Source organism: Mauremys mutica, chromosome 2 (genome assembly GCF_020497125.1).
Source record: "Mauremys mutica isolate MM-2020 ecotype Southern chromosome 2, ASM2049712v1, whole genome shotgun sequence".
Lineage (NCBI taxonomy): Eukaryota > Metazoa > Chordata > Testudines > Geoemydidae > Mauremys > Mauremys mutica.
This window is the reverse complement of record NC_059073.1, coordinates 195,341,876-195,357,004: the sequence shown is the minus strand read 5'-3', so window position 1 is coordinate 195,357,004 and position 15,129 is coordinate 195,341,876. Positions and strand designations below refer to the sequence as shown.

The 15,129-nt window shown below is 39.0% G+C and overlaps 1 protein-coding gene across 2 annotated transcripts in view; it reads left to right on the top strand.

Annotated features, from left to right (window-relative positions):
• The window catches only part of CUL1 (cullin 1), a 123,829-nt gene extending 110,879 nt beyond the window's left edge, over positions 1-12,950 (top strand). For both annotated transcript variants that reach the window (XM_045006080.1, XM_045006081.1), the window contains exons 15-22: positions 1,077-1,153; positions 2,040-2,171; positions 4,750-4,842; positions 6,393-6,440; positions 6,522-6,604; positions 9,195-9,300; positions 11,644-11,757; positions 12,411-12,950. In XM_045006080.1, coding sequence (XP_044862015.1) covers positions 1,077-1,153; positions 2,040-2,171; positions 4,750-4,842; positions 6,393-6,440; positions 6,522-6,604; positions 9,195-9,300; positions 11,644-11,757; positions 12,411-12,491 — 734 coding nt within the window. In that variant the 3' untranslated portion in view covers positions 12,492-12,950. The remainder of the gene's footprint in view (positions 1-1,076; positions 1,154-2,039; positions 2,172-4,749; positions 4,843-6,392; positions 6,441-6,521; positions 6,605-9,194; positions 9,301-11,643; positions 11,758-12,410) is intronic.
• Positions 12,951-15,129: the final 2,179 nt, after the last annotated feature.

Here is a 15,129-nt window from a genome sequence, read left to right as displayed (position 1 = left end):
TGTTGCTTTCAGATTCAGAGGTCTCAGATTTCAGTTTCTTCTCGATAAAGTTATCACTTGGTTTTTACTTAATTACATTTCATGTTGTGCAAGGCCCACTTCAGGTTTTATATAATTTTATTTTATAATACATAATGTATTCACTTCTGCCTTGCGTCTCAAAGTCTTTCTGCGCTGCACAAAAAAGTCTCAGACCTCAGGTCAACAGGGCTAAAAATAGCAATGTATACATTCCCACTAGTTCTGGAGCCCGGGCTCTGAGATCCACACCTCCTTGCTGGGTCTCAGCGCCTGGGCTCCAACCTGAATGAGAACGTCTACGCAGGAGCACCGGAAGCTCCCTAAAAGTGTTGTGGGGGCCGAACGGCACCCAGTCCATGGCCCCATCCCCAGCTCCGCTTCTTTCCGCTGAGGCCCCGCCCCCCCCCACTCACTCATCTCTACCCCGTCACTCATCCTTAAGGCAGGTAAAAAGTGATGGGGCCATGGCCACCTCAGACCTCCCCCTTCTGGTGCCCCTGCGTCTGCACTTCTGTTTTTATCCCTGTAGCATTTGTCCCGCAAGCCTGAGTCAGTTGACCTGAACTCTTGAGACTCGCTGTAGCGTTTTGTTTTTTCTCCCCCATTATAGATGCACTCTGAGTCTCAAAAGCAATTAACAAACATAAATTTGCCACTTTTGTTCTTGCCAATAGCAGATTTTTAATTAAATGGTTATGCATTAATTTTGAAAATGTTCCTTTTCAAAAAGAGAAAATAAAAGCTAACAGGGTAATGAATGAGATTAAATGCATGCAAATATCAGGGAATTGTGACTTAAATTCTGAGTAAATACACATCTGACCCCTCCACCCTATCTTTGCCTCACACAGTGTCTTTAATTTTAACAATATGTTTTATAAATAGTAATACTTACCCATTGTCTTTTGATATTAGTGTCATCACCATGTCAGGTCAGGCAACACAGAAACCTCTCCTGTTTGAGCTGGCCTCTCCCAAACTGCACATTGACAGGTCCGTAATACCAAAGGGGAGATAGCTGTTAGCCTGTTAATCTATGTACATTTCTTTTCCAGTGGATTTCAGTATACAGGTTCTCAGTTCTGGATCATGGCCCTTTCAGCAGTCGTGCACATTTGCTCTACCTTCTGAGGTGAGGTGATAAGCTTTTTAATCTTCTATTAAATAAACTAAAGTTTCAGTTTAAATTTTTCTCAATGATGACCTAAAATGAACTCCCAAGTATTGTCTGACATAAAATGTCATGACTTGAACATTTTTGCCTCCGTTAAAAGTGACCTGCAAAGGATTTATTCACATAAAAAAACCCTAGATTTTAATCTCTCTTGTTTTATGGTGTATAAAGAAAGCCTGAAATATTTTTTCCTGCTTATTTTTTTATTTTCGAAGTGTCAGAAATGTCAAGTCTTGTCTTTCCTAATTGTGCTGGAGAACCTCCCAAGGGGGAAGTCTGAGATGTGTAATCCTTCTTTGTTACCGATGGGGCACTCATAGTCTTTAAACAAGATGGCCTTCCTCCAGAACGTTCAGTAGTCATTAAAATAAAATGGGTGTATGCTTTTAAAGCTCTTGTTTTTATTAAGAAACTTTGACCCTCTCAGTTACTCAGCTTTCATTCTGTTGATTCTTGAGATGACATGATGACTGCTTCTCCAGTCACTCTGGTCCTCAGGCTAGATAAGACCTGAATTTCTAACTTAACAAATAAGTAGGGGAGGAGAAGTGGGGGGGAAAGGAAATGACCTTTAAGGCCCTCCTTAATACTTTGCAAAGGAACAAAAGAACAATAAGCCTGTTTTCTTTTCCTTTCCATATGGCATTTAAAGTGAAGTTGATGACAAAAGGAAACTCATATCCAAGTCTGAAGAACCTTTTTAAACATTTTCTATCTAGGCCCCCCTAGAAATGGCTTGTTAACATAGCATGGTCTGGATTGATTTACACACTGTAGATTCAAATACACTTCAAAGTGTGAAAATGCAGTGATGTTTTTCTTTTTATTTATTTTTTTTATACAGTTGGAACGCAGTTATCAGAGATTTACAGCTTTTTATGCCAGTCGTCATAGTGGAAGAAAATTGACCTGGTTGTATCAGCTATCCAAAGGGGAACTGGTTACCAACTGTTTCAAAAATAGATACACATTACAGGTAAGAATAACCTTGTGTTAGTGGAAAGACTTAGTGAATAATTGACTAGTCTAAACATTTTTGTGATGAGTTCTTCCAAGCTGTTATGTAGAGGGACCTTGCTGTTGGAAGTCCCTGACTTGATCTGTTTTTTGGTATATGTCAGACAAAATATATATGTAATTCTGTGTATTGGGGAGAAAAGTTTCAGAATAAATGCTTCACGTATCTTCAAAATAAGAGGCAAGCCTTCACAAGCATCCCTACAATAGCAAAATATCAGTGCGCAATTGTGGAGAAAAAATTAGGAAATATATTTTCGCTCTAAATTTTGGAGGTGGTTAAACAGTGAGAAGGAAAATCATTTAAAAATTATGCATATCACTGCGTTTCCTTTTAAAGTGTTTAAGGGCCAGATTTTTCCGAAGAGTTCAGCACTCACTTAGACATAAAAAATAAAGTAGGCAGATTTTAAAGTGCTCAAAACCTTGAAAGGCTCCCTTTGAAAATCCTTCCCACTTCATTTTAGTGCCTAAATAGGTGCTGAGCTTTTTTGAAAATCTGGCCTTAAAAGTTTTTCCATTGCTTTTTTTCAAGAAGTTTTCCAGCTTGTCTTAATCCTTGTATGCCAGCAGTCCCTGAGGTATCCATTGTAAGAAGATAAATTGTATTTAAAAAAAAGTGAGATCAGTGGGTTAAGAGTTCTATAACCCCACTACTTATTTTATACTCCTTTTTAAAATGGCTGAGTACTCACTTTCTCCCAAAGTTATTCGGTATGGTGTAAGCTTCTGGTTTTCGGGGAGGGACTAAATCTCACTTAGATTCTGCCCGGATGTTCAGCTCTATTTTGTACTTGTCTGAACACCTGAAACGAAGTGATTAAATGCCATATAATGGGTTTTGACTTTAGCATTTTAAATTCATTTAATAATTTCTGTAATTCTCTAAGGCTATGTCTACATTACGAGTTTGGGATGTGATTCCCCTGCTCATGTATACATATTCATGCTAGCTCTCATCCAGTAGCAGTGTCACTGCAGTAGCATAGGTAGTGGAGGCAAGGTTGAGCCCATTGTTTTCAGGCATGTGTGTACTTGGCACAGGTCAGCTGTGCCTCTGCTGCTGCTATTCATGCTGTCATGGCTACACTGCTATTTATACTTGCATCAGCTGGATGAGAGCTAGCACGAGTATCTGGATGCTTGTAGGGAAATCAGATTCCTAGGTCATAGTGTTAGACTCTAAAACATGTGTATATTGTGCCTGGCCACTCTGAAAAACACTTATGCACATTGCTTAACTCACATGAGTAATCCAGTTGACTTTAAAGCTGTGTGTGCGCATAACTGTGTGTGGGATCAGGTCTTTTATCTGAGTATCTAAAATAAATTGAGACTTTTGCCTTCTCAAATACCTTACTCAGACTATTGAACTTATGCATTTAATGTACATTTATATTGTTAATACTACTGGTGATAAACTTGAACAAACCGTAAGTGTGTTTATGAACTACAGGGCACTTACCCATAGGCCTTGATGAAATTATTCTTATCTACAGTTGTATGTAAAATGTTTCTAATGTCATGTAGTGAAATCCAATAGTCAGTGTCTAGGTTTTACATTAAGGATAAAATGGAAAATACTCATAATTGGGTAACAAATTGAGGGGGAATATTTTGAAATCAGAAAATGTATGGGTAAAAAGAGAGCTATAGTTTTGGCACCACGATACACGGAAGGAACTGTCTGCAAGTAGTTCAACTGGTCACAGTCTTAAGATTTAGATTTAAAGAATACTGGAACGTTGGTAATACAATGGTGAGCACATGCGAAATATCATACAGAGAGACTTGCTGCATTGCATAATGATTCCATTTAAGGTTCCGGGTGTGAAGATTTATTTCCCATTTTAAATAGCAAATCTTATGTTTTATTGGCAGTTCCATAAAGCTCTTTTAAAGAGCATAGTCTGAAAGCATGTGAGCCTAATTTCTCAGTTCTCAATTATCGTTCACACGTACAACTCTCATTCAGGTTTGTGTTGTGTAGACATATCTGAAGGCATGAATATGTCTCACTGTTTTTAGTTGTGCTGCAAACATTATGCCTATTTGCTTTCTCATTCTATTTAGGCATAGAGGAAAATTTATTCAAAATCTTTCCAAAAATAACTATAGTACAGTCCCTAGCTCCCATTTTTTAAAAATAGTACATCTTTGAGAACTAGATTTTTGCTTAAACATCCATTTGAATGCTGTTTAATAGCAGAGAAGAAATGGTAGACTTGGATACGAGGGATCATTTAAAAGTACCGTACTTTGCATATTCACTTTTTTAAAGCGATGAATCTTTCAAATTGAGTATTATGAACCTTTTTTTTTTTTTTTTTTTTTGCCTAAGCATAACTGTTTAATCTATCAGGCTTCATCAAGGTTTCAATTTAGTTTGGGTGGCGGAGTGTTTGTGTGTGTCTGTGTTTGTATTCATGATTGGTGAATTTTCCAAGGCAGTCAAGTTCAAATACACATTCAAGTTATGCATATTTTCACTTAGATTTTATATTTGGCCTTTCTTTTCTTTTTTGGGGGTCTGGAAGGCATCGACATTCCAGATGGCAATCCTACTACAGTACAACACAGAAGACGCCTATACTGTTCAACAGCTGACAGACAGTACTCAGATAAAAATGGTAGTGTCTTAATTATGTATTGTATTACACTAGTTTTATGTTACCACTGCAATGTAAAGTCTCTTTTCATGGGGTTCAGCACACTTACTGCTGTCCTGAAAAAGGGAGGAGGAGGTGAGATCCGTTTGACTCAAATGTTAGTTTTTGTTCTTGTAGTAGCAGTTGTTGCTGCTTTGTTGGTCAACTTACCTTCCTGTTCAGTTTCCAGTAATCATAACCTCTTCTAGGTTTTATTTCTGAGGTTTCTAGCAAATCCTGAAGTGTAGAGACTCTCTCACTGATCACTATGCTGAATACTTTAGAATTATATTACTCTATGCCTCCCTCCTCTGCTCCTGTAATTAGTCATTGGTTTTCTAGTGCATGTATTTTTATTTTAAAACTTCTGTTTTGGGGAAGATGGTGGTCTCCCTTTATTATCAGGTTCCTAGAATTTCCCATCTGTTTGATATCCTGAAAGATTAAGAACACGAACACGTTGAGAATATAGGTGCATTGGCTAAGTGTGTGTTTTACTTGGAGAGGCAATTCCCTACTGTTTCTTCAAAAGCAGACTCTGTACCTCAACTGTTAAAAACCAGGTGTGTGTCTTTTGAATAGGCTCACGTGAGGTCTTCTAAGGCATGTCGGGGGAAAATCAAATTATCCGTGGTCAGCAAACTTAAGTGACCTGCCAAAGAGAGAATAAATCTGTGAATACAAATTAAAGTTTTGGATGCTTCATAGAAAATTCATAAGTCTTGTCCGCATTGGGGAATTGCCTCTGTTATGGACATTGTCAGACACCAATGTAGCTGCACCCATTGCAAACCCATAGTTGTAAACAGACAAAGCTGCTATTTGCATGGATGGAGCATCCATCTGCATCAAACTGGGTTCACTTTCAGCAGGGAAAATAGCAGCTTCCATGTCTATACAGGAGATATACACTGGTGTGGCTTCCTCACGGACTGGCCTCCAGTGTTTGTAATCGAAAAAAAGCCCCAGTGTAGATAAGGCCTGAAAAATATTCAGACATCTGCTATGGTGCACTTTCTGAGTTCTTACTCAGCATGAATGTAATGGTCTTCGGATAGATGCTTTGCTGCATGTCAGCACCATTTAGTGGGGGAAAGAATCATTAAAGGGGTAATTGGAAAGAACTGTTCTTTGAAATTGGCCTATTTGAGGAACCTCAAAGTAGTCTGGCACAAGAAAGGGGAAAATCTACTATTGGGTTCATGCTAAAGTGGAATTCTTTGTCTTTAATACTCTAAAATGAAAAGTTGTTAATATTTCCCATAAGCTTCTGTGGTATTTCTCAATTGTTAATTCACTGCCTGAATGCTCGACATTTTGTACTTTTGCAAGTTTTCTGTACCTGTTGGTGATTTTTTTCAATTCTGCTTGGAGTTTGTATTTTTGTAGCTATGAAAAATGAAATTTGAATAGTTCCAGTGTATGCAAAACCTTTCAATTATTTTGTTATAACTCAATGTCAAAATTCATTGGACATTTGAAAGAAAAATGTATTTTAAGTTTGCATTGATAATTTCTCCTATAATTTGTAGGATATCTTGGCACAAGTTCTACAGATCTTACTGAAGTCAAAATTATTGGTAAGTTCTTTTGCTTTCTCGCATATTTAATTTACAGAAAAACATTATAGCAAATATGTAATAATTTTTTGTTTCTTGTAGGTTTTAGAAGATGAAAATGCGAATGTGGATGAGGTGGAATTGAAGCCAGATACCTTAATAAAACTCTATCTTGGTTACAAAAAGTAAGAAAAATCTAATAGTATAAACCGGTTGTGTAAAAATGGTAACAATCTGTTACTCTGAAGCTCCTGCTATTTATAGTGTCACTTTAGCAATGCTATAGCTATGGTTGAGCAAGCACTCTAATGGGTCTATAAAGCAAACAGGATGGCACTCACCAGCAGTGTCAGTAAACATACTCTCACATCTTCAACTCTTGATTCTTGCTAGTCACTGGGGCGCAGTAAAATCTGGTTTAATTTAGTTAGACTTTGATCACATAAACACATTTGGCTGGCGTGCCATCACTGCATTTTTTTCCATTGGTCCTGACTTACACATGCCAAGTAAATAAATTACATTTAAAGGGGACTTATTCATTTAAAAAAAAACAAAAAAAACCCACCAAATCCAAAGTTTTAAGCTCATGGTCATTAAAAACAGCCCCTGAAAAGATCAGTGTGCTTTATTTAGAGATTTTGAGCTCTGAAGTGCCTTAAAAACTAAGATTCTCTTTGCAGTGTCTTTCTGTTAGCTCTTGTTATTTCAGTGCCGTTTTTATAGCTATATGTCTCAAACTGCTTACAGCACAGTAGAGTTGTGTGCTTAGCTGAAGGGTAGGCTTAATCTCAGTTATGAATTCCATACTGATGATGATGATTCATTTAAGAAACCTTTTAGTGTAGCGCATGTAACTTAATCCACATTCTATTAAATAAACCACATTTTGTGTGAAATGAAATAACTGTAGTGAATTAAATTTTTATTTAGAAATCCTCCCTTGTATTTAATCTTTTTCCTTTCTTCCGTATCTCAGCTAGAGGGCTGTTCCAAACAAACTAGAGGGCTGAGTATTCTCTCTTACGAGAATTAATAAACATTATATTATTTGGTGTTGGCAACACTGATGTTATTGTTATGCTTTGTCTAGAAGTAACCTCTTATTTACATGTAATTGTAGCCATATCAGATTTACAAATTCTATAGTCTAGTGTTCTGAAATAATGTTACTTATTTTAAATGTGGAATGGTAATAACTAGCAATGTGATCAGCAGGTAACATGATCATCCTTGTTCAGTGTTCTTTAACACTGGGTGTATTTCCATCTGTTTTGCTTTATTTAATATAATGTTCACTATCTTTTTTTTTATACTCTCCTTTACAAATCAACCACTTCTTTTGTTTGAATTTCAAAACAGTTAAATTGGTAAAATTCTGTTTTCAACAGTGCAGTGGATTCACAGAGATGTTTATAAATATGGCTTATTTGAAAAATACCGGTATCAAACTGCAATATTTGTTTTTTGGGTCAGGATTTATACCAATCTTCACAAAATATACAAATGTGTAATTGCAACAATATCTATACTTGAGACAAATTAATTAACATTATTATGAGGGAAAAAATCCAAAATTAATTCTCTCCTCACTAGGATCAGAATGTAATAAGTAAAGCAACATACTGACTTTTCTCCTAAATGTTGTAATTCCCTATTGTCCCATGTGTATGCTCATAGAATTGGAGTGCAGCATCAATTGCATTTCTCTCTCACTAGAGGCAACACTCCAAATGAGGCCAAAAGTCTGTGGGATAACTAATTGCAGTTGATCTGGTAAATAAACAATAATCCAAACTGTTCACAGCTTGTTCTTGAGGAAGATTAAGTGGTAAATTTTCAAAGTTCTGCTTTTAAAAGTAACTTACAAGCCTCATTTTCAATGAGACTTAGAGTACCCAAGTGACTCTTGAAAATAGGGTTTTGGCTCTTTTGAAAATGTTATCCTTCGTTCCCAGAACAAATCTTATGCTTTGTATGTTTTATCTTTAGGCAAATTTAATATGAATAGAAGTTTCGTTTTGAGTTTTTATTGTTAAAGTTTTTAATGTGTAAATTTTCCTGCAGTATCAAACTCTCTCTCATATGCATTGTGCTAGTAGTTGGTGAGGACCAGAAAGTGAAACTGGCATATAGGTTGTACTGTTTAAGGCCCTGATCTGTATGGATGGACCCATAATGACTTCAGTAGGGTTTCACATGGATGCCAGGATCTACATATGAGTATGCAATTGCAGTTTTGGGTCCCATGCTAAGTAAAATGTAAATAGTGAACAAATACGAATGGTAAAAATAAATGAACTTTAGAATTGAGTAATGCAGATAAATCTTTTTTTCTCCCCTAGATATAAGTTCCTTTTAAGTTTCAAAGTCTGTACTCCTTTGGCAGTCAAATGCACAAGTAGTTTTTATTTACCTTTTGTGATCAAAATTCCTGTGTTTCAAACATTATATTTTGTTCTCTTAGTTATTTTTAAAACAAAACCATAATTTGAGATCTATTTTGGTTTTCTTCTTAAAAGAAAACTCAAAACTTAATCTAAATGTTCAGGTTCTCCCAATTTAAGTGTGTGCTTTTGTACCAGGCTTTGTCCAAATGTGGGACTATTCACATGTCACTAAGTAAGAAAAGCTGTGTTGGGAGCAAATGGGAGGAATTTTGTTTTTTTTTGTAGAACTGGAAATGGACGGGGCAATCAGATATTCCTAACTTTCCACTCAAATTTTCTTTTTGAAATTAGGCTAATTATTTACTTAACTTCCCTTTCCTGGCAGCAAAAAATTGAGGGTAAACATCAATGTGCCAATGAAGACTGAGCAGAAGCAGGAACAGGAAACTACACACAAAAATATAGAGGAAGACAGGAAACTACTGATTCAGGTGGGTTGGATAGTAGTATGATGAGATCAACCACGTGCCATTGTAGGCAATCTGCGACTGCTAGCACCAAATATCCCCAACTGCCGGAGACAGGACACTAAACGGCTCTCGGTTACTACAGTGAATTCTTTGCCAGGTGTCTGGCTGGTGGGTCTTGCCCACATACTCAGGATCTAATTGATCGCCATATTTGGGCTCAGGAAGGAGTTTTCCCACAGGTCATATTGGCAGAGACCTCGGGTGGGGGTTTGCCTTCCTCTGCAGCATGGAGCATGGGTCAGTTGCTGGTTTAACTAGACAAAATGGTGGATTCTTTTAACGTGAAGTCTTTAAATCATGATTTGAGGACTTCAGTAACTCAGCCAGAGGTTATGGTCCATTACAGGAGTGGGTGGGTCAGGTCCTGTGGCCTGCGGTATGCGGGAGATCATACTAAATGATCACAATGGTACAATCTGGCCTTAGTCTGAGTCTGAATATACTTCAGCCCATGAACTAAACTCTTCATAACTCTTCAATACTTTTCATGAAAATATTGCAGAATCTTGCTTTTCTATATTTATTCCTAAAAGAACACAATAATGTGATATTCCTGGGTGAAACAAACTTGAAACAAAAGACACATAACAGGATTTTCAAATATATAGCTTTTATGAATAGAACACGTAGGGGGCTGGCTTTTTGTTGCTGCTGACATTGAACAGCATAGTAAGGAGTGTTTAGGTACCGGGGATTCATACATTGATTTTGCTGGACATCTAGATGAGATGTAAACTTCAGAATGTTGTTCAGATTTAGATGATCACAGTGGAGTTGGCTTGTATTGTACCAACTGTCACTCCAAATCCACCAGCAGAGGAAAAAGTTGTGTTGGCACTAAGTGTGAGCCTCATTTTGAAGTGAAATAGATTAATTCAGTAGGCTGCTTGTCTGACAGTGTTCTGGCTAATGTTGCCATTGATGTCCATTACTAATCCTGGCCTCATGCAAAGCCATTTGTAATCATGTAGATTCTTACGTGCCTAAGAACAGGCTTATGGTGAGTGTTGACTGTTTTAATCAGACACTCTGAAAGTTCTCAGTAAGAACTGTGTGTGTATGCATTGCCTCTCATTGCACCACTGGTCAATGCTTTCGTCCCCCTCTTCGTTAGCAGATACCAGCCACTGGTAGAGGCATGATAAAGCTCTGAAGACAGCGTTTCCCAAACAGCCGGTCACAGGAAGGTTCTAGATGAGTTGTGAGCCTGGTGCAGAGAAGAGGCCCCCAAGGGGGAGTGTGTGTTGGAGAGTGAGCCCACTGCTCAGCGGTGACTCTTGTCCCGTAGAACTGGGCCCAGCTCCAGGTGTTGCCATCTGGTGAAACGCTACTCTCCCTAATTTGGCTCAGCCACCTCTCTATTATGACAGAGGAGAGGCTAGGCCAAACCTGAGCGGCTCTGTGACCCCATATGCTACATTGCAATCCTATGGTTGCCAACTATTTAATGGCACAAACTGAAACACCATTGCCCTGCCCCTCCTTCCCTCCCTTCGTCACTTGCTCTCCCCCACTCTCTCTCACTTTCACCGGGCTGAGGGGTTTGGAGTGTGGGAGGGGGTTCCAGGCCGAGCCTGGGGCAGGGGGTTGGGCTCTGGGAGGGAGTTTGGGGTGCATGGGGCAGCGCTTGCCTTGGGCGGCTCCTGAAAGTGACCAGCACACCCCTTTAGCAGCGGCTCCTAGGTGTGGAGGGCAGGGGTCTCCATGCGCTGCCTCTGCCCGCAGTCACTGCTCCCACGGCTCCCATCTGCACTTGAGGTGTGCGGAGCCAGCCACCCCCCGCCCCTCCACCGCGGCCGCAGGTACATGCCGTCCGCTTCTGAGAGCAGCGCAGGGCCAGGGTAGGCAGGGAGCTGTAGACCCGCTGTGCCTCTGGACTTTTAGCACCTAAAATCTCCCGGTTTGGTGTCAGTAGCCTCTGGGAGATTGGGTCTGATTCCAGGAGACTCCCGGCTAAACTGGGAAGGTTGGTAACCCTATGCAATCCCCATAGGGAGGAGCCGGCCCCAGCCCCGTGGGACAGGAGTTGCTACTGTGCTGCACTGAGACAAGGTCATGGTTGCAGTGGAGTGTGCTGCTGTGGGTGGTTGGTTGGTGTCCTTGGCTGGGTGAGGAGGAGAAGGAGGACAATGGCCTATGATTTTGCTCCCACCCGCCCCCAACAAATTTGGACCTTGGAGGGGTCTCAGAAAGAGACAAAACGGAGTTGCTGGGTTGTCTTAGTGAAAAGTTTGGGAACCACTGGCTTGATCCAGAAGGCAAATTGTACTTCCTAAGAAGGTTTGTTTCTACTTTGCTATTTAGGCTGCTATTGTGAGAATTATGAAAATGAGAAAGGTTCTAAAACACCAGCAGTTGCTTGGAGAAGTTCTAACCCAGCTGTCCTCGAGATTCAAACCGCGAGTTCCAGTAATTAAGGTATGTCAGAACAGCAATAATGGATCTTAATTGTTTTAAACAAGCGTCTGAGGTAATGGACTGATTTAAGAAAGATGAAAGAAATAAGTTATTGAGCTATTATACTTTTAAGTAGGAAACATTTAATTATTCTCTTATAGCTTCTCCAAGTATATTGGTATGGTGAGGCTAAATAATAAGAGTTCATCATGTGTCAATAAGCATACTGGAGTGTGAATTGTAAAATAATAATTTATCATACAATTGTCAAAATAAAGGAACCAGATACATCTTAGTTTATTATTCTGTAAGTGAGCAATAAAATAATTAATGTTTAGTTAGTCTCCCAGGGAACTGACTGTATCAAGTCACCTTTATTGCATTGAATGATGTTTGTGAGTGGCCTGTTCTAGGCATGGTCAAAAATGTAGAGTAAATTGCCATAGTTTAAATGGCCAGTTATTTATGCCATTTCCCTGCTAAATAGTTTTAATGTTAGTATTCAGGAGAAATCTGTATTCAGCATGGTACTTCGCAGCCCAAACTGTTTAAAAGCTTATAGTAAGCAACAACAACAACAAAGTTTTCTTGCTTTTAAAATATCTGTTGCAAAGTGCCTGCCTGGGGTTTGTTTTCTGAAATGCACTCCCTGCCTTTCCATGTCTCCCCTACAGAAATGCATTGACATTCTGATTGAGAAGGAGTACTTGGAGCGTGTGGATGGTGAGAAGGACACCTACAGTTACTTGGCTTAGCATTTTTATTAGCAGTTGTCTGACTGTGTGAGACGCTCAGCAAATAGTTATGTGATGGAAAGAATGAAAACAACTGAACTTCATAGCGGCCAGTCTGCTGCCATTTGGACCTCCCTTTTTAATAACTGAGACCAGGACTCCCATCAGCCAGTCTCAGATTTACATCGGAACTGCTCAGGATTGATACATTTCAAGTATGTAAATATGGACACCAATGCCATTTAACCTAATTTAAGAACAGAGAGGAATCAAACCCTTCTCCACTGAGGGTTGCATGCTACTGCATTTAAATCAATACATTGGCTATATGATAAATAGCTGCCCCCACAGGCGGCACTTAGAAATGTCGGCAGCACTTTGAGAGCGAGTCTGAATGGACCTATGTGTAATCTGCTATGAAAAACCATTTGTATAGTGTGTTTCATTTTTTAATGTGATAAATAAAAAAAAATTAAAAGATTTCTGTACAAGTTGCATTTGGTTTTATTGTTTTAAGTTTCACTACTTTCTAAATGTAAATAAAAGGTATAATGATTATGAAAGCTACAGTAATTTGTTAGTTTTGCTTTCTTTCCTTTCCCTGTGATTCAAGCAAAAAGCATCATTAGATTGAAAAATCATTCTGTAGTTGTGGCTTTTTGGGGGAGAAGTGTGCACTGAATTTAAGATAAATAGCAGATACTTGGAAGATGTGCAAAAATGTTTTGGCATTTGAGTTTCAGACTCTCAAAATGGATACAACAGAAACTAAACTCATCTACTTATGCTGTCAGGTAATATTTTTGGCCAAGATTAATCATGTCACTTTTATGAATAATGTAATAATACATTTTGGATGTACATTCCCATAGACAAAACTTATTAAATTAGGTATTTAATGGGAATAAATGCTTTAGTTTTGAATCTGGGGATGTGTGTTGGTAACAATTTTTTTTCATCTTGGAATAAGAGGACACTAGCTCTAACATCTACAGCATTGTTTCTTTAAACTTACATAATCTCCTGGCTGTGGAAGCCTGATTAAAATGCAATACAGCCAAAACCTTGTTTTCTAATGGTGGGAGCTCTGTACTCACTATCTCTACACATGGAAAATAAATTCTTGCTCTTGGAAACACATACTAAGTCCTCGTTGTGAGCAGAAGCTCTATCTTGATTTTTCGGGTGCTTCTTCTGCACTCAGCAATGCAGAGACACCATAGCTTTGTTTTCTTAGCAATACCCATTGCTTCACAGCTCTTATGGGAAGCGAAGAAAGGTGGCTAACAAAGATGTGGCAGGAGATTGTCTTGGCAACTCTGCATCTTCTAGACTTGAAGCATTTAGAGGGGATAAAACTTCTGGTTTTGTTTTGTCGAAAGCACTGCTGCTTTGCCCTAGTGAAGGCTTAACAAAAATGTGCCAGATGAAGAAAAAGTGGCAGAAATGACTACCTTATTGAATTGTGCGGAGCTATTACAAGTGAGCTAAAGGCTTTAAAACCGTCTTGTATCACAACCATCTCCTAAGATGTGCACATGCTCCTACTAAGCCTATGTCAACACACTGCAGTCTGCCCTTACAGTAAAACAAACCCTGGTGTGAAGGTGGTGAATGCCATTTGTAGTTGAAGAATGTTGTCTCTGATTATTTTATTTGCTAGGTTTAAAGTGTTGCATTTTTGATGCACTGACTTGTGGTGCAAGCCATGGAATGAAAGTATGTGGTGGTTGTTTTGGGTTAGACTCATTCAAAAATGTTTCTGGAGAACAGTCAGCACTTTAGTCCTTCTTCCAATGGAAAACAGAAATGGTTGCTGTGAACACTCTTTGAAAACTTAGCATACAGCGCAGTGGTAAAGTGGCTTAGTTCAAAGTGTAATTGCTCTGCTACGGCTTACCAAGCTCCTTGTTCAAACTGCAGTCTGTGTAGATCAACTGTGTTATGATGAATTGGTCATGTAGTTTTTACATAAGGGTAGACAAAGGGATAGGAGTGCTCTGGACCAACAAATGTAAGCAGAAGAAAAAATCTGGTTAAAGTTGAGCTAGCAGATGGATTTATAGCCACTTTCTGAAATGGCCTGTGGAAAACCCAAGTTAACAGATCAGCAATTATCCATTTTGGCTAGACCTGCCAAAGTACTGATACTGGTTCAGGGTGGTAACAGGTATATGGAGTCTTCAATATAGGCTGGATGTAGGCTTGCGTGGCTGCTGTTTTTCCTGAGTCTTTTTTCAGTAATGCGGTATCAATGAATTCTTGGTTTCTGCTGGAGCTTTTGAAAAATAGTCCCAAGATGGTGGTAGAAGTTGTTCCAGCAGTCAGCCAGAGACCTGTGGAAGTTAACATTAGACAGCTTGTAGTTGTGAGTACTGCAGGGTAGTGCTGCAGCACTTGGCCTTCGCAAACAGGTGCCATTAGCTTCTTCGAAGGCATCTGTCAGAGGTTTATAGGGCAGATGTTGCAGGGGTGTGTGGTCAAGGTTACTAATACACAAAAGATCACTGTGAAATATAAAGTGGGGTTTGAGAACTGTGCTCCCATATGGCTAATACCCAGTGTGTAACTTCTTGCAGTAAAATTCATATACTGAGCACATCTACTTTGTGAAAGTTTAGCCTTGCCCTTGTCTGCACTTTTGAGTGATACGGCTCTG